The sequence below is a fragment of the Colletotrichum fioriniae genome (assembly GCF_027942845.1).
Source record: "Colletotrichum fioriniae strain IMI 355084 chromosome Unknown scaffold_1, whole genome shotgun sequence".
Lineage (NCBI taxonomy): Eukaryota > Fungi > Ascomycota > Sordariomycetes > Glomerellales > Glomerellaceae > Colletotrichum > Colletotrichum fioriniae.
In genome coordinates, this window is record NW_027076837.1 from 4,029,854 (window position 1) to 4,053,560 (window position 23,707).

The 23,707-nt window shown below is 53.0% G+C and overlaps 7 protein-coding genes across 7 annotated transcripts; 3 read left to right on the forward strand and 4 right to left on the reverse strand.

Moving 5' to 3' along the window:
• Positions 1–80: 80 nt before the first annotated feature.
• On the forward strand, positions 81–1,940 carry N0V96_001012 (uncharacterized protein; the record flags this gene model as incomplete). Its single annotated transcript, XM_053195326.2, has 1 exon — positions 81–1,940. The coding sequence occupies one exon, from the start codon at positions 81–83 to the stop codon at positions 1,938–1,940; it is 1,860 nt and encodes a 619-aa protein (XP_053047296.2).
• A 1,465-nt stretch (positions 1,941–3,405) lies between these two features.
• Positions 3,406–5,363, reverse strand: N0V96_001013 (uncharacterized protein; the record flags this gene model as incomplete). Its single annotated transcript, XM_065756103.1, has 6 exons — positions 3,406–3,962; positions 4,019–4,115; positions 4,177–4,493; positions 4,553–4,905; positions 4,963–5,104; positions 5,153–5,363. The coding sequence occupies 6 exons, from the start codon at positions 5,361–5,363 to the stop codon at positions 3,406–3,408; spliced, it is 1,677 nt and encodes a 558-aa protein (XP_065615343.1).
• A 1,458-nt stretch (positions 5,364–6,821) lies between these two features.
• On the forward strand, positions 6,822–8,256 carry N0V96_001014 (uncharacterized protein; the record flags this gene model as incomplete). The annotated part of the gene is made up of 4 exons (XM_053195324.2): positions 6,822–6,977; positions 7,039–7,173; positions 7,256–7,632; positions 7,710–8,256. The coding sequence occupies 4 exons, from the start codon at positions 6,822–6,824 to the stop codon at positions 8,254–8,256; spliced, it is 1,215 nt and encodes a 404-aa protein (XP_053047294.2).
• Positions 8,257–8,652: 396 nt separating this feature from the next.
• Positions 8,653–9,416, reverse strand: CAP22 (the record flags this gene model as incomplete). The annotated part of the gene is made up of 2 exons (XM_053195323.1): positions 8,653–9,035; positions 9,110–9,416. 2 exons carry the CDS (start codon positions 9,414–9,416, stop codon positions 8,653–8,655), a joined length of 690 nt encoding a protein of 229 aa, XP_053047293.1.
• A 6,896-nt stretch (positions 9,417–16,312) lies between these two features.
• N0V96_001016 (uncharacterized protein) lies at positions 16,313–17,320 on the reverse strand (the record flags this gene model as incomplete). The annotated part of the gene is made up of 1 exon (XM_053195322.2): positions 16,313–17,320. The coding sequence occupies one exon, from the start codon at positions 17,318–17,320 to the stop codon at positions 16,313–16,315; it is 1,008 nt and encodes a 335-aa protein (XP_053047292.2).
• Positions 17,321–18,379: 1,059 nt separating this feature from the next.
• N0V96_001017 (uncharacterized protein) lies at positions 18,380–19,669 on the forward strand (the record flags this gene model as incomplete). Its single annotated transcript, XM_065756104.1, has 2 exons — positions 18,380–18,938; positions 19,032–19,669. The coding sequence occupies 2 exons, from the start codon at positions 18,380–18,382 to the stop codon at positions 19,667–19,669; spliced, it is 1,197 nt and encodes a 398-aa protein (XP_065615344.1).
• Positions 19,670–20,949: 1,280 nt separating this feature from the next.
• On the reverse strand, positions 20,950–21,882 carry N0V96_001018 (uncharacterized protein; the record flags this gene model as incomplete). The annotated part of the gene is made up of 1 exon (XM_053195320.2): positions 20,950–21,882. One exon carries the CDS (start codon positions 21,880–21,882, stop codon positions 20,950–20,952), a length of 933 nt encoding a protein of 310 aa, XP_053047290.2.
• Positions 21,883–23,707: the final 1,825 nt, after the last annotated feature.

Below are 23,707 nucleotides of genomic sequence, written 5' to 3' on the forward strand. Positions count from 1 at the left end.
TTCTTCACTCGCCACATCAACTCCAACATCTTCACCTCTTCAGCAAAGGTTTCTTGAATCAACAGTTTAAATATCTAGAGATGGCTTCCATCCGCACTCTTACCACCTTTGTCCTGGCTCTTGGTGTCGCTGCCAACCCTGCACCTGCTCCTCATCCCGAAGCTGAAGCTGGCATCGCTGACTCCATTGGCCCGGCCGCGGTCAAGCTTGAACCAGTCTCATTCTCCTTGACTCTTCCCAATGTCGAGCTCCCGACCCCGCCTACCATCAACGCTCCCCGCGGCGTTCCTGACATCGATCTTCCAGTTCTTCCCACTACTCTTCTCTCTGTTCTGAGTCTCAACCTCCCTCGTGGTCTTACTGCTCCGACCCTCGCACCTCCCGCGCTCCCAGCACTGCCGACTTTGTCTGTTGACGTTGCAATTCCAGCTTCGACCGTTTCGTTGGCCATCGAAGTTCCGGACCTTAACATCCCTCGCGGCCTTACGGCTCCGACTCTTGCACCCCCGGTGCTCCCGGCTCTGCCTACTCTTTCTGTTGACGTTGCCGTCCCGGCTTCCACCGTCTCAGTGGCCGTTGAGGTTCCAGACCTGAACATCCCTCGGGACCTCCCCATCCTGTCATCTCTTCTCTCGCTATCGGCCAACGTTGAGGCCACCGGCCTCCCCCTTCTCCCTACCGTCAACATTCCCCGAGAGATACCGGCGATTCCCTCTATCAGTGTTGAGCTTCCAGTCCTGCCCTCGACTTCCATCGCCCTCCCAGTTCGCAGGCACGCTCGGGACATCTCGATTGCCAATCCTCCCCTACCTACCCTGCCAGCCGTTAAAGTCGCTCCCTACACTGTTGCTCTTCCCGGTATCGCTATTCCCAATGCCCCTGGCGTTGTCGTTGAGCGCGATATTCCATCCATCACTGGTCTCCAGGTCGACATTACTCTGCCTGCCGTTGCGCTCCCTACTCTCCCCAAGCTCAACCTTGAACGCGACCTTACCGCCACCATCGATCTCTCGGTCCTCAGCACTCTACTCGCTGTTCTGCCCACCGAGGCCCCGAAGCTGAACCTCGGGCGAGACCTACCTGCTGTTGATGCCTCGATCCTCAGCTCGCTGCTCGCCGCTCTGCCCACCCCAAAGTTGAACTTGGAGCGCGATCTACCTACCGTTGATGCCACCATCCTGAGCAGCATTCTTGCTACTCTCCCTACCGCCATTCCCAAGTTGAACCTTGAGCGCGACTTGCCTGCTGCCGATGCTTCAGTCATCAGCTCTTTGGTCGCTGCTCTGCCCACCCCTTCCGTGAAGCTGAACCTCGAGCGCGGCTTGCCCACCATTGACCTTTCGGTTCTTAGCTCTCTGGTCGCCATTCTGCCCACCGCCATTCCCAAGCTTCCGGAGCGCGGCTTGCCCATTGATGCTTCCGCGGTCATCAGCAGCATTCTTGCTACTCTGCCCAGCCCTCTCGCCAAACTCAACTTGGAGCGCGATTTGCCCGTCGATGCTTCCGCGGTCATCAGCTCCCTGTTTGCTGCTCTGCCCACTCCTCCCGCGAAGTTGCTCGAGCGCGAAATCGCAGTCCCGCTCCCTACTGTCGCACCTGTCGCCTTCTCTCTCACTGCTCCCGTCGTTCTCCCTGCTTCCGTTGTTCCTGCGATTCCCCGCGACGTCGCCCCGAGCTCCGTCGATCTCCCCGCGCTCCCAACTCTGCCCGTCATTCCTCCCGTCAACGTCAAGGGCGAGCCCATCAGCGCCAACGTCCTGCCTCTTCGCGCCCTCCCGGTTCTTCCTATTAACCCTACCACCTTGATCTCATTGATCCCCGCCCCGACCGGAATTCTCAGCTGCTCTACCGTCCAATGCATTCCCGATTTCGTCTGCAGGGAGAAGAATGGCGCACCCATCTGTGTGCCCGTCTCTGCGCCTACCGTCCCTGTTGTCTGAATTCCCTGCTGCCGATCCCGTTCCTTCGGAGACGGGGCGCCCGATCTAGCAAGCCGGCACTCGCAACTACACTAGCCCCTCGGCGACAAACTAGTAATATCTTAATAACTTGGGGATAAAAGGAGGCTTGGACAGCTCTCCCCACAAATTGGAACATGGAGGATCGTAGTAATGAGGACGTATAATGGGGAAGGGGGAAACGTCAAACTTAGCTGCCCCTGAGGCATGAATCTATTAATTACTCAATAGCTAATCTAATCCATCTCTTTTCTTAACTTCCAAGACGCGATCACCCTCTTCGTCCGAACATGCCGGGCGCTGCTTACTCCTGTTCCTTTAGCCTTTAGGGTCTGTTCTCGGACCTTATAGCACGCTTTGTCCGTGAGCTGGCCAACGCCCGTGCCAGTGTTTAAAGTTAGCCCATTCCTTTCATATAACTGGAGACAACCAGTTGACGCCGGCATTTAATCACTTTCAAACAATGAACTATAATTGTTCCCTGAATCGCGCTAAACTTACTCCCGCCGACAATGGGGTCGAATCCTTCGTTTTTGGACCATAAAGGTTGACCTTGCCGCCTGAATTTGAACAGGTTTAGTTGTTCCTCAAAGCCATTCACTCGTTCATCTTCAGCCAAAAACCTCGATTCCAACTCAGTCAGTCATTCCTTTACCAACAAAACCAACGATCAAAATGATGTTCCTTCACTCGCTTATCGTCGGCGTCTTCGCCGTTGCCGCCTCTGCCGCCCCGGCCCCGGCCCCTCAAGGAGAACCCGCTCAGGATCGCTGCGCCGGCGTCGCTTGCCCCGAAAACTCCTACTGCAAAGTCTTCGATTTCCGCTTGGAGCACCCCGTCGGTTGCCAATCCAACGGCACCGTACCAGCCGACGCAGAGACTTGCGGCTCAGTCATCTGCCCGACAGGAACAACATGCTGTAACTCTCCTTGTGGCGTGTGCGCGAAGCCAGGGGAAACATGCTTGCAATGGGTCTGTTAAGTGGTGGGATCACGAATGGAATGGGACATTTTGGGAAGCAATACCAGGTCATTGTCAGGAGTTCAGGCGCCCCTCGATCATCTTCAAACCTCAACCACAGACACAATTGAAAATGATTTAAGCACCGGAGAATAAAGCATTTTCCATCTCACCAACTTAAAAGAAACCCACCTCATGCTTGTGTTTCTCGCCCCTGGCGGAAATTGCCGTGTGCTGATGACTCGCGTGAATTACTCCGAATATCAATCGCCGTAAGGTATTCAACGAGAGGCACAGTGAAATAGTGTCACAATGTCAAGCATAGGTAACTCTCAGGACATGTCCTCAAGGATTTCAGAAGCTACTGCTTCGCAAAAATAAGGTCTTGATCTGGATTTCTGTTTCCCCTGAATCGAAGCGAACATAACTTGATGATGCCTGGCGCGGTGCAGCTGATGCAAAGACATCATCCGATCTCCAGACCCTGCTAAGCCTTGGTGATAGCAAATTCTGGTGCCTGGGTCATCCCGGTCTCTGCATAGTACCGTTCCCAGTGATCGACAAGCCTCCGCATCACCTGCGGCTCCTTGTCTGATACATCGTTCATCTCCGCAGGGTCCTTCTCCACGTCATATAGCTCCCAGTCATCTTTCCCCCTAGGTTTATTCAACCAAACTGCCTTCCATTTGCCTTCGCGAATCGCTCTGAGCCCGAAAAGCTCCCAACCGTGGACGTGCACGTCTTCCCCGTGAACCGTCGAGCCCGGCGCCGTGTAATCGGGAGAAGTGAGGTGGTCCACCCAAGATTTGCCGCGGGGCACGACAACTTGTCGACCTCGAAATGTTGTACCGGGATGCTGGACCTGAGCCATCTCCAAGATCGTGGGGAGTATGTCCATAACGGTGGTGAAACGATGCGTGATGGCGTCGGGCTTGGCTCGAAATGGTGGATAGCGGATTAAGCATGGGCAACGAATACCACCCTCCGTGATCCAACACTTCGAGCCACGGGATGGCGCCGTCGCGGCACATGCCCATCGCGGACCTGATCCACGTCAGCGCTGAACTGCATCCACCGGAAGACTAGATGAGGTTACTTACCATACCAGGCGAAAGACGTCTTGTCGCCAATGTTGTCCAAGCTGTTGTCATAATACTTTTGTACTATCCCAGCAAACGTTGTTTCTCCTCCCATCATCTACGGTAGGGTAAAAGTTAACATCAGACCGACGCGATGTTGATGACGCGGCTACACTTACAGGTATGGCCTCGAGGGCAGCACCTTCGGCACCATTGTCCGACATGAACAAGACAAAGGTGTTGTCGAGCTCTCCTGTCACCTCAAGGTAATCAATGACTCGCCCAATGTTCTCGTCAATGAGATCCACCATGGCAGCGAAGACTTCCATCTTCCGTGCAGACGCTTTGCGCTCCAATTCCGTCATGTCTTTCCAGTCTTTACCTAGGACACCAACCGGCGGCGCATGTTCAATGTCTTTGGCCACAAGCCCGAGATCGACCAAGCGTTGCAGTCTTCGCTGTGTCAATGCATCAGGACCATCGTCATACTTTCCAGCTAATGGAACCGTTAGCAAGCATCCATCATCACAACTCTACTCACAATCCAGTTCATACCGTATTTGTTAACCACCTCCTGTGGGGCCTGAAGGGGCCAGTGAGGCGCGGTGAAGGGCAGGTAAGCGAAAAACGGTTGTTCTCTTTCCTTCTCGTCTCTCTCCTTTAGAAAGTTGATCATACGATCGGTGAAATAGCGCGTAGAGTAGAAGTCATCAGGAAGGTCCGTTCTATGATTGATGAACTCATCGCCATCCATCCAATGGCCTTCCGTGTCAAGACAAGGAATCTTGAACTCGTCATCGTCTAATTGAGGCTCATAAGCATGATGATTGCCGGAGCCCGGTAGGAATGTGAAGTTCTTCGTGAAGCCGCGATTGCAAGGCGCAAGCTCTTTGGTCAGTCCAAGGTGCCTATAGGACCACGAAGGTTAGTCGCTTGTGCAGTCGTCTATCATGCGATGAGCTTACCATTTTCCTGAAATGATGGTGTGATAGCCAGAGTCTTGCAGGATCTCGGATAAAGCAGCTACTCTCCAGTTCAGGTAGCCTTCATAGCCGGGCTTATCTTTGAAATAATCTCCAAAGCGCCTCATGTGTTCAGCCATTTGGCCTTGAGATAAGTTAGTCTTTGCCACGTGATGAACAGAGGAACACTTACCAAGCCCAGCAATATGATTGTCAGTTCCAGAGAACAACATGGACCTTGTTGGCGAGCACGCAGATGCAGTGTGGAAGTTGGTCATGCGAATACCATCTTTGGCAAGCTTTTCGAGAGTTGGGGTATGGATTTCACCTCCATAAGGACTGACATCAGAGAAGCCAAGATCGTCGGCAACAATGATCAGGAAGTTTGGCCGTTTAGATTTCATGATGATTGATTTCTGGGGAAAGAGCTTGGAAGAACTTTGCGGGCGGTACGGCGCTCAACTACGATTGTGGTCTTATATCTGAAGTGACTGAAGTGGACTGGAACATCGAGTGAGTCCTCCCACGGTGACGAAGGCCATTCCTTCTTAATTACTCCTAATCATGGTGACATTACTCTCGGGATTGACGCAATACACTTGATTCACTCATCGGAGACGATTATCCCTCTTTTGAGAGGGGCTAAACCATTATGGCATGGGGCATGTTCGACTCCTCTCAGACAAGTACGAATGTGGTAGTTATCTCCCCGTTCTTACCCGTCGATGGGAACAACAACTTGATGACGGATACCCCGCTGTCGAGATCCGCCGAGATCCGGCACTGAGCGACAGCAACTCAACCCACCGATCTCTCATGCAGCTTTCCATCAGAAGCGACTGCTAAATTTTGAGGTCAAAATTGGATATCACTTCCTGAAAGCTGTAGATAGCTATAGACAATAGTTGGAATCTACTATTTGTGGATACCAGCACGCCAACGCAGTGTTCTTGAAGTGAAACATAATCATACGTAATCATGACCAGTCACTGATATGTTACGATTCGTCAAAGTACCAACTGTCCTAGCGGCCTGGGTCCCTTTCTGGGTGTTTCTGGGTGAAAATCGTCGTTGGCGGGGATGGACGGGGAGATGTTTCTGGGGAATGACTCAAAAACAACGAAGCTCTGTAGAATCTGGAATCATCGTCGTATCCTCCCCGCACTAGTCAATAGTCTGGCCCACTTCATTGACAGGGGCTGCCACCCTCGAGTAGAATCCCTATACCAAGGAGCTGGCTCAACTTTTCCGGGAGTAAAACCTGGGAAGCATCAACGCCCGGCATATCGTCAACTTTAGTATTGATGGCGCAATTGAGGCCCTGCCATTATATTTGTACAACAATCAGAAAAATGATATAAAGCCGCTGTGTTTGTCTCTCACAAAACAGATGGTCGTGAAGCGGTGGCGTACCTTGACATGCTCACCTAGATCGACAACCAATATTTCGGCATCAAATCAGCGATCATGTTCGCCCACCTTGAGTTCAGGCAGTCTTTCAACAGATCGTTGACTTCAACAATTCTGCTCATTGCTGTGTCTCAATTCAACTTTGGCTTTGACCAACAAGGATTCAACTCAACCCAAGCGATGGACGCTTTTGAACGGCAGTTCGGATGGTATAACGCCAAAACGAAAGCCTACTATCTCGAAAGCTGGTGGCTGTCTCTTTTTGCCGGCCTGCCGTATGTTGGATTCGGGTTTGGTACGTTACGTGATAGGTTGACTTCCAAGCATAGAACATTGACAGGTTCGTTTCGGCCGTAGGTATCTTGATCGGAAGCACGGTCAGTAAACGCTACGGCCGGCGTATGTGCATGTTCTCGATGAGCATATGGTCTTGTGTGGCTACGACAATTATCATGACGTCCAGGAGCCGGGATCAGATCCTCGCTGCCAGGATATTGGCCTATATCTATATTGGCATGGAGCTCGCCGTCGTGCCCATCTACCAGTCGGAAATAACCCCGCAACGAGCTCGCGGGTTCGTCGTCGGCACTTACCAACTAAGTCTTGCAGTAAGCTCGATGGATTGACATTTTCCATGCCACCAAGATTTATGCTGACAGTTTCTTTCAGACGGGCGGCTTGGTCGTCAATGCCGTGGCCCGAGGTACCGGGAGCTTGAACTCAGCTGCGGCATATTTGATCCCGTACGGACTCTTCTACATCGTACCCGTGATTGTCATTGCAGGAATCTGGTATGTTCCAGAGGTAAGTACTCAGTCGTATTTGAATATTATTTCGTGAGTGGGCTAAGATATAGTACTGACTGACTTTTACTTCTTTCTTAAAGTCTCCCCGTTGGCTTGCAATGCAAGGTCGTAATGAAGAAGCACTGATAGCTCTCACTCGTCTCCGTGAAGGCAGCTTCACTGAAGAGCAAATCGCGACTGAAATGTCTCAGATCCGCGTGGGCATAGATTACGAAGTCGAAAAGGGTACCTTTATGGATATGTTCAAGGGCAAGCAAGTGACGAAACGAACCATGTCAGTCATTGGTGTCAACTTCTTCCTGCAGGCTACTGGCTCAATCTTTGCCTCTGTGTACGGCGCCATTTTCGTGAAGCAGTTGGGGTTCATCAACCCTTTCACCGTCACCATGATTACCTCAAGCATCAACATCGTCATGTGTGTCTGCTCAATGGTCCTATTGGACAAGTTGGGACGGAGGTAAGGCCCCTAGTTTGCATTGTGTGCCTCGAGCCAGAGTTACTCGCACCGATTGGCTGACTTATCATCGGCATTAGAAACGTCATCTTCTTCGGCGGGTCGATTCAGACGGCCGGTCTCTTCGCAATGGGCGCTCTCGGACTCGCGTCCAATCCGAGCGTCGCCGTCAAGTCAGCCATCGTCGCCATGATGATTGTGATGACTACGGGATTCACTCTCGGATGGGCACCAACATCGCATGTCCTCTCTGCCGAGATTCCGAGCATGCGCCTCCGTGATGTCACGTATCGGACGGCCAGCGTTGTTAATATTGCAATGCAGTTCACCGTCGCTTTTACGCTACCGTATCTGCTCAACGCCCCGTACGCGAATCTGGGGTCCAAGGTTGGTCTGATCTTCGGCACAATAAGCTTTCTCTCCCTTGTCTTTGTCTACCTCTGCGTGCCGGAGTGCAAGGGCCGGACACTTGAGGAGGTAGACATGCTCTTCGAGCTGAAGATTCCGATGCGGAAATTTCAGAGCACAGTCCTTGCGATAGATGCTCGCAATCGGAGCAATGTCAAGCGAGATGAGGAGACAACCTCTGAGATGGCTGTCACGTTGGGACTTAAGGCAAGCAGTTGAAAGTGTTAAACAGTCATTGGTCAATTTGAGGCACAAGTGAATTGATCGCGAAGAATCACAGAAGGTTTTGGACGCAGTGTTCTGAGTGCGGCACAAGTGAATTGATCGCGAAGAATCACAGAAGGTTTTGGACGCAGTGTTCTGAGTGCGGCATCTATCGTCAATTGCAAAAACCTGTAAGCAGTACATAGATATCTCATTCGCGATACAGCCAAACCCAAAAAAAAAAGACCAAAGGAGTGACGCAAACCATGATACTCCCCCGTCTCACGCGCAACCGTTACTTCATCAGACATAACAAACTACCATGCATATTATCCTCCTCTTTCCAAACTCCTGTCGTGACATATCCATACACTTGATTCCAATCATACCCGGACGGTGGAAACCAGCCATTTAGAGCATGAAAGCGCCAAGTGCAAAGGCACCAGCGACGATGGCGCCGACGGCGCCAAGCATGCCGTTGCTGCCGGGGGTGTGGAGGCCAGGGGCAGCATTGCCGGTCTGGCGTCCACCGCCAACGATGGTGGAGGTGGCGATGGAGGGAAGACCACCGTTGCCGGAGGTGAGGAAGGTGGTGGTGATGGTGGAGCGCTCGCTGGAGCGAGTACGGCTGGAGGAGGACTCAGTAGTCTGGGCACCGCCGAAGGTGGTGGTAAGCTGGCTGCTGGCAGTCAGGCGGGTGGCGAGGACGATGACAGTGTTGGCGAGGGAGGTGGATGAGGAGGCGTAGCCGCTGGCGCTGGGCAGCTGGCAAACGTTCATGATGCTCTGGATACCTATGTGTGAAGCACTAGGTTAGCTCACTGGTTCAAAAGGAGACCGCGATCCGATAAGTTTAGAAGTAACATACCCTCAAGGCTGCGCTGCTGGTCGGAAGGAACCTTCTCGATCATGCAGGCATTGCACTGGCCAGCCAAGTTCTTCAGGTCGAACGAGTTGTTGGTGCAGACACACTGGGAGTCGAGCTCATCCTGGAGCTGATCGCTGTTGTTGTTGCCCTGACCGGGGACGAAGTTGACGGTGCAGATGTTGCCAAGGTCACGGACGGGGCGGCAGATGGCAGAGCAGTCCTGGGGGATGTCGTTGTTGTTGATGCGGAGATCAGCGTGGACAACCGCCGCGGCGGCGAGAGAAAGAGCAACGGCCTTGGCGTGCATTTTGATGATTGTTTGGGGGTTTTGGTTGGTTAGAAGAAGTTGAGAAGATGCTGAAGAGCGAAGGAAGCCGAGGCTTTGAAAGATGTTAGAGTCGAAAAAGGGTTGCGAGAGACTAGCTGTCGAAAGGCGAAGTGAAGCTGTGTGAGAGTGATCTGATGAGAAAAAAAGGCTACCAGACGGGTTCGTGATAGGATATTTATGTTCTGGGGGTCAAAATGTTCATGGGCTGCGTGAACGTGAACCGTCCCGTTTCGCCCGGAGATCCGCTTCGGCAAGCATCCAAGATGAGGCCCCTGGGCGTCGAAACAGTCACCTCTGCTGTGCCATGACAAAGGACAAGAGAGTGGCACTGATGGGGAAGGGCATCCATCAACCACGAGGTGGGCTGTGGTGGGCAATGCCAAGCTGCATCTCAGAGCCCCGAGCAGTCCAAGCCTCAGACCAGACCGAGACTGAGTGACGCTATCGGTATTCTTGACTGACTGAGCAGGTTGTGTATGCTCTCAAGCAGCTAGAGCCCAGAGGTACTCGCTGACTCTGGGCTCACTACGGCTCAGAGCAGGATGACGTGGTCCAAGAGCCATGCATCTTTGGACAAACATCTGTCGAAGCATAACATCGTGAAACGCCTTTTTTGCCTGTCACCCGTGGGAGTCTCTGCCGCCGTTCCTCCCCACGTGAACGGCGTGGACTAGTGCCTCCGGTCAAACCTTAGTTTGTTAGTGCGCCCCAGTACTCTATCTGCGTAGCCTTGGTTGAGAGAGGACGGGGCCCTTCTTCAAGCGTAGCTGATACGGGAGGACATGATGCAGGGAGAAATTGATGCAAGGCACGGGTCTTTGCAAAAGGAGCAATTGGTGATTGCGGCGTCCGTTTGATCCCCCTGGCAATCCATCCGTAAAGCTGCTCGCCAGAAGATGCGGCGAGAACCGATGGTTCGGTCCCTATGATATTCGCCAAGCTGAAGCTCCATGTTGAAATCCTTCCCAAAAGCAGGGTCGAAAGGACGAGGGGTTGGGAAGGATTCCATCTTGGCAGCGGGAAGAAGCATGCTCAAAGCTCGGAGTGATCTTTGCCACACCAGTGCCACTCTCTGGACCTCCCTCAGAACGAGCATATTCTAACCCCAAGGGCCTGAAAAGGCGGTTCATACACAACCGCAAGTAGACGTTATTTGCGGTCGAGCTGCCAGAGTAAGGTATCCATTCCAGTGACAAGAAATGAATCACATTCTCCCTCAGCATTACCGTGCTAAGTGGAGAGATTCACATTCGCCACGACTGCCTCTCTGCTTCCCCCCGCTCAAGAAAGCACTGCCAGAGAAATTCCAGGCCAGCCTGGACATCCGCACGGCGCTCTCAGTCCTCCTCCATTGTCCCGACGATCTCCCCGTCGTCGAGCTGTCGCGTTTCACGTCCGGCCGTAGCACCGGGCCGTGCCCTTGGGCTAACGAGCGGATTTGACCTAGCTTGTCTAGGTCGGCCCTGCACTTCCCCAAGGTATCCGTTGAAAAATGGGAGTCCTCTCGGTTCTACTTGGTGCCTGGGGGCGGTACCGAAGTGCCGGCTAACCGGTTCAAGTTGGGTTATTGTCTGGTTCTGGGGCACCCGTTGAGAAGCCGGGCAAAGAGTCTACAGACCCACACACATATGAATAGAGTCGACTAACGTACATAGCTCGGTAAGTAGGGAGATTCGCGGGGAGGCTAGGGAAACAAAGCCTGTCCGTGCATCTACTCCGGAGGGATTTTCCCCTGCCCCTCGACTATGAGTCTGAGTCGCGAAAGCTGGAGTTGAAGAGAATCTCATCTCCGAGTGCCTTGGCTGAACCACGGAGCTTCGAATTCAGCGGATGAAGAAACGGTTGTCTTGGCATGATTACCATGCTGAAGGAATTCTTCGGCTCTTAGTCCGAAATGTCTAAGGTAGCCCGATTGTATAGCCCGGATCTTTGTCGCCACACAACATAGACGACGGCTGCATCTAGTGCCAGGGCAACACAAGGTTCCCATGGATCGTCGCCTAGGCAATTCTTAACTTCTAGTTCCCGATGAAATACGACACTAACAAGCGCCCCTCAACGAAACCCCGTTCCATTTGGATTCTAGCCCCAACGAAGTAGTTTGTCAACCTCGGGAAAGCATCAATGCAAGCGCATTGCTCGTTGATTTGCGAGCCTGCGTTGCTTGCCCAGAAAGTCGCAAAGCAACAAATTTATTTGGAAAAATGGGTGTTCAGCAGATGAAGAAATCTCGGCGTGAATCACTTGGCCTGCTGTCGTTCGTCGCCCACATGAGCAGAGTTGCGCTTTCTCGGCAAAGGGATTCATGCCGTAAATCCAACCGAAGCTCAGGTCAAGCAAAGGCTCCAGACATTACCCATCGAGATGACAAGTTCGTCCAAGGTCCCACATATCACGGGTCAACGGGCCATCCCACTGCCCCAAGCTCCCAACCATCTCAAGTCCCCAATTTTGTGAGAGAGCACACCCAGGTGACTGGTTCTTTACAATCAACGTCGCAGATGGACCACTAGAGCTGCTGGGTTCGTGGCGGAGTCTACCTGCATCGTGGCGCGTGGTCCGCAGTTCTTGGGACGTGGAAAAGCCCCAAACAGGAGTTGATAGTAAAAAGTCGAGCTGAACCAAACAGTTTGCTGCACGCTGTACCCCGGGTTTGAGGATAGAGGGAGGCGGCATGGATGATTTAAGCCGAGAAACATCTGAGATATCCGAATTCTCGGCGGAGGCGGCCTTGATGACTGGCTCCTTATCCAACATTTCGCCTTCGGACTGGAGAATTTCCACGCTCGGTGCCACTCCGTGCATCAAATGCACTTCATGAATCACACAGAAGAGTAGAGACGAAAGAGAATGTCCCCAAGAAAATTTCCGAGCTAAGCCAACCCAGTACATTTTTTTCTGCAGAGAGTCCTCGCCTCAGTCCTCAGTCCTGCAGAGAAAGACATGCTAGGGACTAGCAGCCCGTGCCCTTCGTCTCACGGTGCAGTCTAAGACGATCCTCCAGAAAGCGAAGGCGACGAGGACGAGGACTGTGGCTCGGTCTGCACTGAGATTACACGGCGGCGAAACATGTCAAGGCCGTCTGTGCGGGGACAAAGAACCAGCAGAATACGGCTGGCCATCACATGTCCAAGTCCTCCGTCGGGCAAGTCGAGGTATGTCAAGGCGAGTGATTCTTTGATTCCCCCTGGCGCATTCTTGGCGGCTCAAAATTACCTAGTACTGTGACGGGGTCTGGTCAATCGACAGTTACCGTAGGTTGCTGTTGCCATAGTCCACAAGTTTCCACAGTCCACAAGTTTGATTTTGTCGCCTACCCAGACGAGAAGGACAAGGCTTGGCAAACAAACACATCATCAGGTGAAAACCTTGAGTAGGATTGTATGAGATGATAGGTGCATGCTTGTCACAAAAAAGTGAGGTGGTCTCGATGGTTGCAGATCGAGAATTAATGTGATGTATTTCGGTCGGAGTTGAGCACGATAAAATTAACGTAGCTATACATATCAACCTCACTATCCGTCAATCCGACCGTTTAGGACGGTGAGGGTAAATTTCCTTCAATAACGCCTCCATGCGAGCCTTTCCAGCCAGCTCTGCTTCTTCAGGCGACGGCGATGGTAACGGGCTGCCGAAAAGCGGCGCCCGGATCTGGCGGTCCGAAGGAGTCGGAGTGCTGACGTATCGGTCGATGGAGTATGTCGGGTCCGAAGGTACGGGAATTACGGGTCGTTCAACTTGTGGGGCCGGAGCTGGAATCGGGACTGTGGGCGGGGCTGTCGGTGATGCGGCGGGGCCTCTGTATGGTAGGAATGCCAATAGGTCAGCAGGAGGGGAGGGGGAAGGGTTCTAGGGATGGCGGTACATGCAAAAGTAACAGCACCCTGCTCCATAAAATAGCCTCGATTAGCACTTACCTGTGACCGTCGTTATAAACAGCCCCAGTGGACGAAGGTGGCATGATTGCGGCGGGAAAGGAATTCCAGGCGAAGGTAAAGGTTCTGACCAGGCCGGAGGCGGATAGCCGTGTGATCAGGATGCACCTGATTAGGCGGGTGGGACCGTATCTTGGCCGAAGCTGTTCGGGTGCGGAAGGTTGGTGGGTCTTCAGCAACTGGTAGTAAGGGCGTTAAGCTCATCAGTATCACTGGAACTTGGAAGCAGACAAGGTCAAAGGCTGATGCAAGGAGCTGTGGATGATAGCTGCAGTAAAGGCACGATGGGCACAGATTAAGGGAAGCATTCGGATCGATCCATCAGGGCACCAGGAGACATACGGAGTATTTAAAAGCATCAAACCGAACCACTGGCGCGGGAGGGAACAAATCCAACTGGAAAGATTCAAGAAACCATTCAGTAAACTGTTCCGCGGAGGCAGCCTTACGCTAGACGAGAGAACGCCCCCCCAGCGAACCACACCATCAAGCAGCATCTAAGTGAGATCCCGCAACGTGGGTGCCAGAATGGCGGGAAAACGCCATCTGGACAGTGACGTGATGGCGCGTTCCGAGCTTTCCACCCTGGCACCTCTAAGCTTCTGACAACGGTCTATAATATATCCACAAAGTCAGTGGTTCGCGGACGATATTCGCCACACGAGAAAGCAATAGTAGCTCCATTTAAGGTAAGGCAGATCACAGAGTAAGGTAGGTTTACGTGCGGATGGAAGCTCGCGGGGTCACTCACTGGCTTTGCATCGCAACCCCTGGAAAATGTGATGGCGATGCGCCCACCGCAGATGCACTCAGGGTCTCAAGCTCCAGAGGGTCTAGACCTTTTGCACACCATGTCAAGAACCCGCTTTGCCGGGAATGGATAATCTGACAATGCCATGAGCCGTCGCATCGCAGTACCCCGACATACCACTTTGTCCTTGTAGCCAATCTTCATCCGTTGAGAAAACGAAGAAACAAAGAGTCGAGTCCAGACTCTGCAGCCAAGATGCACGCAGACGCAGCCAAAGGTGACGTCAATCAACAGGACGACTCGAGCAACGGGGCGCCGGAGAGGCATCCGATGGGGTACCAGGGGAGGGGGGTTCTGTTGCTCAAGAAAGCAGTCTAGCGTTTTCGCATTCCTGCGCTCACTGTGTTCACAGCCACCACCCCGGCGTCAGCGGCCACCAGGCGAAAGGTTCCGGTCCGCAGCAAACACTCTTCGCAGTTTGAATCCCCTTCCCCAAAGCTCTAGATTACCCAGGTGTCAATGACGTGGGCGGCTCGATGATGCTTCTCGGACTGTGCTGCTGTCGTATCGAGCTGCGCAGTTATTCGACTTGCTCTGCTCCCATTGCCTGGGTCGGTGTGGCTCGAGAATGATCGCTGACGTAGCGCAGAGAGGAAATAGTCGCGATATCGGTGCTTTGGCTACGAAAAAGGGTGCCTAAAAGAACCTCCGGAAGACACCGGCATTCACATTTCCTTCGTCAAGAGACCGGAAAGTCGAAAAATGCCCTCCCCAGGCGACTTTTCTGCCCTTTCCACCCATCCACCACACCCCTCGCGGACAGTTGGACCCTGAGTCGTCGCGCGTCAGGGGTCCAGAGACCACTAGCCGGTTCCAAAAGTGCAGAGATCGGCGCCCACGCCGTAACCCCCACCAAGGGCAGTCAAGGGAGCTCGGAGATCGTCAACAACACATTTCCCAATCCGAGTTGGCTCCCCTCGCGATGGGCATCTGACCTTGACGCCCCTCGTACGATATCTTCTTCGAAATGGCTTGAACCGGATGCGCTCCGGCGAGGCAACAAAAAGGCGGACAGAGGATCTGCTACTTTCAAGGTCAGCTCAAGTCCAGGGAGAAGAACAGCCATGACATCACCGTCGTAACCGGTTTGGCCGTCCCGGTATTTATTTGCCTCGATGAAATGCCCATAGATGGAGCGAACCCAGAATACCCATGAGGCTCCCATGTAGGGCTTCATCTCGCTCCCGGGATAGTATCTCAGTGTCTGGTATGGTCCGTTTTGGAGCATCTGCTTTCGCATCAATAAGTTCGTTCACGCCAAAGGATTCTGTCGTGTGCTATCGTTAATATTAAGTGGTCTTCCTAGGATTGCTTACACCCTCAGTGCCAAGCAGCTCGTCGTCGCCAACAACAATAACAACATGGACACAACTAACCTCCCTACTTTGTAACCGCCAGGATCGCGCGATTGTTCCTTACTGTCGCCGGGGCTGTCGAATCGGGAAAGATTCCATGCTTCCTCCAGGACCCTGTCCGTGAATTTGTCCAATTCACATCTCGCCAACCCGACCGTAATTTATATCCAGTTCATCACAATCCAGATGCTTGACTGAACCCAAAGTTGCATCCATCTTCTCTGCCAAAGACATAATCGAATTCCTTGGTAGAGATAGAAAGTGGCGGCGATGATGGTGACACCAACAGGGCCTTCTGATCTTTAGCCGGTGGCACATCTTGCTTGCGGCACTGTGGCCGGGGCTTCTTTGTTGAGGCTTTCTTGACAGGGGGTGCAGCTCTCTTCAGTCTGGACTGGATATCGGGTTCTCTATCATTCCATTTACATGCCAAGACCTTGAATTGAACCTTCTTGGGGTGTCGATGCTTGCTGTTCTTGCTTTGGGTGGCGTAGAGGATGAATCTTTTTTGTAGCCAGGATATGGTGTCGATTACTCTAGACTTGACATCCCAGTGATCCTCGTCCGGTTCGTGAAAGACTCTGCCTCTACATTTGAAACCATGTGGTACAGCCCTCGCCGTCGAATTGGCGCTCCGGAATTCGATCTCTCTCTTTGTGTTGCTAGTGACTTTCAATGTCTTGATCATGCCAGCCACTCTGTTCAGCGATGAAGGGACGTCATCAGTATCTTCCTTTGTACCTAACCAAATCTCAAGTCAGTATAACACTCATTTTAAATCAACGGAACAGTCTCACGCTTCTTAGACGGTTCAAGGATAGACTCCTGGGGGTTGGTATCTGATGATGGGGTGGTGGTCTGGTCCGGGTTGACATCTGACGAGCCAAGGCTCGAGTTCTTCTCAACGATAAGGTAGTCAATAAAGTAGAATGTCTCTAGGTTTGGCAGATACTGGGCAAGAAACTCGTAGAGGTGGACGGGGTAGACTTTGGTCGCGAGGCCGGAATAGCGGGTGCCGCAGTGGCCGCAGCGAAAACCGCTGACACTGGTTTCCCAGGCGTGACAGTAGGGGATGGCGACGTGGCGGATATTTGCAAGTTCATTGCATCTGATGGATTGAGACATGCGACACCAGCTTCGAAAGTCGTCTGCGGACAAGTACTCGAGGCACACGACGTCAGAAGAGCCGCCAAGCAAGACGACGCGGCCGTCTTTTAGCTTCAAGCCACCACGTGCGTTGGTCAGACGTCGAACGACTTTGGCTGACTCGAAGCAAGTAGCGGAGAGCTTGTTGAGGACGCGGTTGACAGAGATGTAGCTGGAAATGTTGGCTTGCGGTGTCGGGTATCGAGGCTCCAGTATGGCGGGCCAGACTTTCTTAGGTACACTCTCTCGAGTAAAGTCGAGAAGGACATCGTCTTCGTCTTTGGTATCTTGGTCACCGAGTGACCCTGGCGGCATCGGAGAGGGGTAATGGGTAATGCGAGCTGCAGTCTTGAGGCGTAGGAAGTGCATGCCGGGTTCGAAGATGGCATCCTCCCAGATTTGCTCTCGGATTTCGGGCGGCAAACGCGAAAAGCAAGTGAAGGAGCGAGCGGACGCCGGAATATCAAACTTGACTGGCGATGTCATTCTGAAAATGTTCTGCTTCTGCTCTTTTGATTGTTGGTGTCTAAAGTGAGCGGGTTGAGAGACTGATGGCGAGCTAGCGATGGTGGTTGGCTCCGTGAGACGAGGTGGTGAGGATGCTGTTGTGTCTGATGGAGATATTAGTGGAAGCATGTTGTCTGCTGGAGAGAGGCGGTTGAAAAGCCGGCACGCCCTCTTGGCAGGTGGCAGTGGGATGGGCCACTCCATTGAGTGGTGGCGGGTAGTGAATCACGCACCCAGGCGAAGGTTATCGAGATGCTCTTGACTGGACTTGGGATGACGGGAGCGAGTAATGGAGAAGGTGAAGAAGAGAAGCAGCAGTGAGGGTGATGGTACCTAGGTACCTTACCTTAGGAGGAGTCACATGGAGCCAACTGAGGTGAGACGAAGGTAGCGTACCAGTGAGCAGTGCTTCGGGATGGAAGGTGCGAAGCACTTTAGGGTAACTGCCTTTTATATTCAAGGTCGACAACTCCACTCGACCTTTGCGGACAACAGACGGGAAGGCTGAAGGAAGGAACGATTAGAGTGCTCATGTCAGTTAGGGCTCAGGAGCTTTCTAACGCTTCTTTTACTTTCCAGGTGGCTGTCTGTAAACTCTATCAAGCTCTTTCAGGATATGACTATCCTAAATTCAGATACTGGTGTGAGACTTGCTACCATTCAAGGAATTAACAGGGTTTCAGATGTTCGTGGATTTCGCAATTCAGATCAAGTCAAGTGACCACAGTAAGGTAAAATTGAACAAGAGTGCGGTTGCTTTAGCAGGAATGAATTCAGGGGCGCTCAGCATCAACAAGGACTGTCTCATTTCTCCTGTCAAGTATAGCTCACTTGAGGTACTCGTTGAAACAACCTAAGAGGAGGTTGAAGGAGGCAGGCAGGATGGGAGCACTTAAACTCGGAGCCGACTCGGACCCGTCGAATACGTACCGCTCGCCAGGACCCATAAGGTTAGTAGGGTACCGTAGGTAAGGTACCTTAGGTAAGGTAGGTAGTTCGAGTGAGTACGTACCGCCGGCAAAGGTGCCTTGTACCCCAAGACCCTGAAAACCTCCGGAATCTGACCATCAGACGACGAAAAGCCTCCGACTGAGTCAAGCCTGCAAGGCTTCCGATACCTTCCTGCCCATCTCATCCACAGCTATGCCGTAGGACTCAGTCGAAGCATACATCACTGCGTCGACCAGCATGACCTTCGCAACGCACCCGAACCAGAAGCGGTCTGCCTGCGAGCGATGCCGTCGCCAGAAGCTCCGATGCTCCCGCCAAGACGACGAGAACGAGACGCGCTGCACGCGATGCGCAGAGCGGGGCCTTGACTGTATCGCCGGCCATCAGCGCCGGATTGGAAGACCGTCGAGACGCTGGGCCTTGAATCACGCGATATCGATGCGTCAGCCAGAGGTTTCTGTCTCTTCCACGAACACAGACGATGAACAACAACCGGCCGTCTCTGGGGTCCATGATGACCTTCCTGGTGATGCGCCACTAGACTCCTCAGGGAGCCTGGCAGAGTTTGGCCATGGAATCACCACCGATACAACTATCTCTTTGGACTACCATCTGGATGACTTCCCCTGGGATATGTCCCTCGATCCTCACTTGGACGGCTCCATCTCCGCCCAGATGGCAGAAGAGGAGATGGAGCGCATAGCCAGCACATCTCAGATCGCAGATCCGGCAATTCAAAATGAAGCTTTCGTCAAAATTTCAAAGATCAACGTCGACCTCCACTCCTATCTGTCAAGTATTGAGATCAATAGACCGCATCTCGACTTTTGTTCCTTCACACACTCATCCTCAATCCTCAGCGTAGGCGGTCATACTGTGCCGGAACTAGCCCTTGTTGCCTTCCAGGACTTTATTGGCATTCTGTCGGGCATGAAAAAAACGGACAGCATCCATCAAGGTGTTTCACCGACGGCTAGAACTTTGCCCGTTCAACCGGCACTGGCACAGAGCACCTCATGCTCTGAGTCTGGATCGTTGAATCCCTCGCTGCTTGTGTGGAGCAGAGCATCTTCGCCGCTTGCTTCTCAAACCGCTGTCCCCATCACCGGTGTACTCAATCAGGCGCTAGTTCTCGTGATTACTAGCTGCTACGTACAAATGATCACAGTATTTGAGGAGATATTTATCCAGATACACAAGAGACTAGAGGCAATTGCTTGGGACCCAATCCAGCCGATCGAAGGGATCAAGTTTGGCGCCTTTCCGATAGGAGATGCCCATCTTCAAGGCATCATTTTCTCCCAGATTGTCGAAAGTCTGCTGGAAAAAGCTGATCGGCTTCTTGGTGTTCAACACTCCATGGTATCCTCTGCAGGAACCGTCATATCCTCCGGAATTCTCTCCTCTAGTCAGTCCGACCTTCTCCATGACCAGCTCAAATCCAAGAACCAAGCCTCCATACCAAGGTCCATTGGACTCAAGAGTGCTATTCAACGCATGCGATCGACTTTGACGGCAGCAACGTGATTGCAAGCCAGGGATGGAAATGTCTGTTTCATGGAGGAAAAGCAGCACCCACCTGACATACAATCCCCAAGGAGGTCATACGTCAAGTCCTCCACCAGTAAGGAATCCCGAATTTCTCGCAATACCGGCATTCAAGGCCCACTGCTGGAACAATGTCGAGCATGTCATTGATGCAAAGGTACTCTCACTCCACTCCCTCGGCCCACAACGGCGCAACGATCCCGTTGAATCGGCACCGCCCTCCGAATGTCTCTTGCGGAATCATCTAGCTTAATGTTGCAAACAGACGGTTACTCGGCAGAAACTCCCATCGGCATGCCTCCTCCTGTCCACGTCAATGCTCGAGCTCAATCGGCATATTCCATCCGCGCGGCAGATTGCTCCCGTTTGCGCACTCATTCGACCTCAAATCTGCTCACGCCGGCACTATCTACTCCACCACACCCTCCATGGAACCCACGCAGAATCGGTATATATACCTGGAGCAGCCACCCCTCGACAGCGTCTTGGCATTCATCCCGTGTCATGGACCAAGACCTTCGTTATCAGTCGATGGGCTCGTAGGGATAAACCCTCAGATACCGGTCACGAGCGGCTCGCCTTCACATTCTCGTCCCGTCCCCCTTTTCAAATCTCTCTTCCGCTGGCTCCCCACATTTTCATCTATACGTGACGGCTATCCACACTGCCTGCGGCACAGCGGTCTGCTTACCATATTCGTCATCCATTGAAATCTCTTCTCCGGAAGCTAGCAACACGCTTTATAGAGAGGTGTACTGGTCCACGGTTCAAGGAATTTACCCTTGCGACATGTCAGCGGGCGCCAACAGCATAGCACCCAGTCTCTGATCAGCGCTACTCCCGGCACCGTATTCAAAGGATGAACTACAGATACCACTTGGTGATCTGAACATCGCGCCAAGCAAGGCCTGGGAATTGGTACAGCGGTAAGCCAAGTCAAGCTGGACTTTTCATCACGAGTTGCAGTCACTTCACAGAACGAGGCAGGCACAGAGAAGATTGTTTGAACAGATATACATTGCAAAGCTTGAAAGACGCCCAGCAGCAAAAAAGGTGCGCTAGACGCCCATGGTGGTGGTCGACTGAAAAAAGGGTGTTGTGCTTGCAGCGATATATACACCGGGTATAAATCTATTTACATGGTTGTTGAGAAACGAATCAATGTGCTCATTCAGAAACCTTCTTCCAAGTGGAAGAAGGTCTTGTGTTTTCTTTCCTCCCAGTTTTTCATCTGCACACACACTGCATTCTACCAACGCTTAGTGGCGGAGGCGGAAAGAGCGAGCGTGGCGGCGAGCCTTCTTGGCGCAGGCATCGTCAGCAGCGCCGGAGACGGCGGGGGGTGGCAGACGGGGCGGTGGTGGAGGGAGCAGAGGGGGTGGCGGGGTGGTGCTGTTGGAGCCAGATCCAGAGCCGGAGCCGGAGCCAGAACCAGAGCCGGAGCCGGAGCCGTACAGGGCAGGGCCGGGGATGGTGTAGCTGGAGATAGTGCCGTAGGGGTTGAACTGGATACCAGCGTCGGTGTTCTTGTACAGCTCAGTGCCGAGGGTTCCCTCGGGGTTGGCGGTACCTGAGCCAGTGATCTTGACGTTGACACACTGGGGGTAGTTCTGGGCACCGTTCAGGGAGCCAGCACCGTGCATGGCAATGATCTCGTGACGGAGAACGTAGTTGCCGGCGGCGAGGTCGGAGGGGATGGTGGTGGACCAGGTGTTGTTGTTGGCAATGAGCTTGGTGGCAGCCCACTCCTGGGTGGCGATATCAATGCCAGACTCGTCAATCTTGACCCACTTGAGGGTGGTCTTGTCGACGGAGGCCCAGTCGTCACCGTCGACCTTTGCGGCGTAGGTGAGGACGGGACCGAAGTGAGACTCGGGCCAGGCGGACCACTCAAAGTCGACGGTGCCACCGGCAGCAACGGTGGAGGCGACGGCACCAGGAGCACCGTTCTTGTGGCAGTTGATGTCGGCGGAAGCGTAACCGGTGCCGTCAACGAAGCCGTTGTCGAGGTTCTCGGCGGACCAGGCAGAAATGGAGGGGGGAGTGCCTCCGTTCTGCTTGAGGTAGTAGTAGTCGAGCTTGTAGCCGGCCTCGTAGGCGCCGTCGAACTTGAAACCAGTGACGGTGCCGTGGGCGAGAGCGCTAGCGGCGAAGGCGCCAACGAGGGCGATGGTGGACTTGACGGAAGACATTTTTGAAAAAGGTCGGGCTTGTTGGGATGTTCCTGAAAAAAAGGAGGAGGGTTGGGAAGAGAATGAATGAGCTTGAATTCGTTGGATGTAAGAGTGTTGCAAAAGAATGTCCCAGCTTCACACAGTGAAGAACTGACGGTTGACGGTTTGAAAAAAAGAATGGAGTGGTGAAAGAACCAAAGAGTGAGTGCGACCTGCAATGTTGGATGAAGAACCAAGAGGGAAAGGATATCAAAAAAAAGCGAGAACATCGTCGTGTTATTTATCCCACCGGGAGACTGTTGTGTAAGATGCCAAGCAAGCAAGCAACCCCCTTTCGTCCTCTTCCAGCTCTCAATCGTTCCTAACCTGGTCAGTTGGCTGCCAAGATAGTCCTACAAGCGCCTGATAGCTGAGCCGCCCCCTCAACCCTGAAGTGGGAAGACTGGGAGAGAGGGCTAAGTGGAGATGGCAGAAACTTCATAAGACCGAAACACCAATATGCAAACCAGAGTGGTGGAATTTTGGGGGGGTGGCACCCGTCAAGGCCGGGGGGGAGGAGACCAACAGGTCCAACACAGCGTCACAGCAGCCGGATGTGCTCCGATTTGGAAGGGATACCGGTCTAGGAAAGATGAGATGGACCGTTCCACTGAGCGGCGTAGGCGCTCAGTTTCGTAACGTCTGCCGTTGGATTGTCTGGGCGCTCAGCCGTCGTCCCCATGGTCAAAGCCCTGGGAGTTGATAGCCATGATCTGGTCCGGGGGCCTATGGCTGGGATCATGGCTGGGCCTGCTGGGGTTTAGTGCGGCGCAAGGAAGGTGACGGTCATGATGGAGTCACCTGGGTATGCATGCTGTGCTGCTTGGGTTAGTATTGAATATCCGCACATACCCAATGCCCAGTCCCAATAGTTTACTCATCATCACCAAGAAGCCCTGGCGAACACGACTCTTTCGCCCAGAATCGGCTGCATGGTAGAAGCAGGGGATCCCGTAATAGCCATGGTAACCCCCTGGCCACAGTACCTGAAAGGCAGTCAGAAAGCACGCAAGCGAGTTGCCAGAATTTGCCAGACTTGCCAGAGTGAGAACTTGAAAAGACTCTATTCAACTTAGTCATGGGGCAGAGTTGCCGCGTTGAGAGGTTGGCCCGCGGGAACTGTACAGATACGGCGCAGCACGGGCGCACCGGAATCTCAGACGTAGCGCCGGGCTTGAAACAGACCCTCCTGCCGCCCTTAATATGGGAAGGTAAATCATAGGAGGATCGGATGCGCGTTACCTAAATGCCACCACACTCTTGCTGGCAGCTGCTTGTCTTACTCTTGCAAGTTGCTGAGCTCTTCAGAGATATCGTGATTCGTGCTATTAATGCACAGTCCAAGAGGTTCGGAGCCGAAGATGATGACTTCAAGTTAAGGGGCTAGTGGTGACGAGTTTTCGGATACGCCCCCCCATCTTCGCTAAAGGAACCTGCAAATATGCATATCCCCGTAGTCTCGTTCTTAAGTGAGTCTCAATGACAGCCGTACCGCACAGTCCGAGTGTGGATATTCTCCAGTGGTGCAGACTTTCACGTTAGTCTCTCTCTCTCTCAGCCCTTATCCATAATCTCACTTTCCAGACAGTCGAGCTTCTGTGACTCCATCAGTAAAACTGCCAGTGAGTTGTTGCAAGTGCCTCGGTTTCGCACTTCTCCGCATGGTCTGAATAATTAAGGTGTGGTTCCTGGCGCCATATTCCCCTGAGTATTGATCCACATTTCTCGTTGGCGCCCACGTTTTTTTTCTAGTGTATCTCTTCCGATTGAATTTTCTTTGCCTTGTTAGGTCCTACTTCCCGCC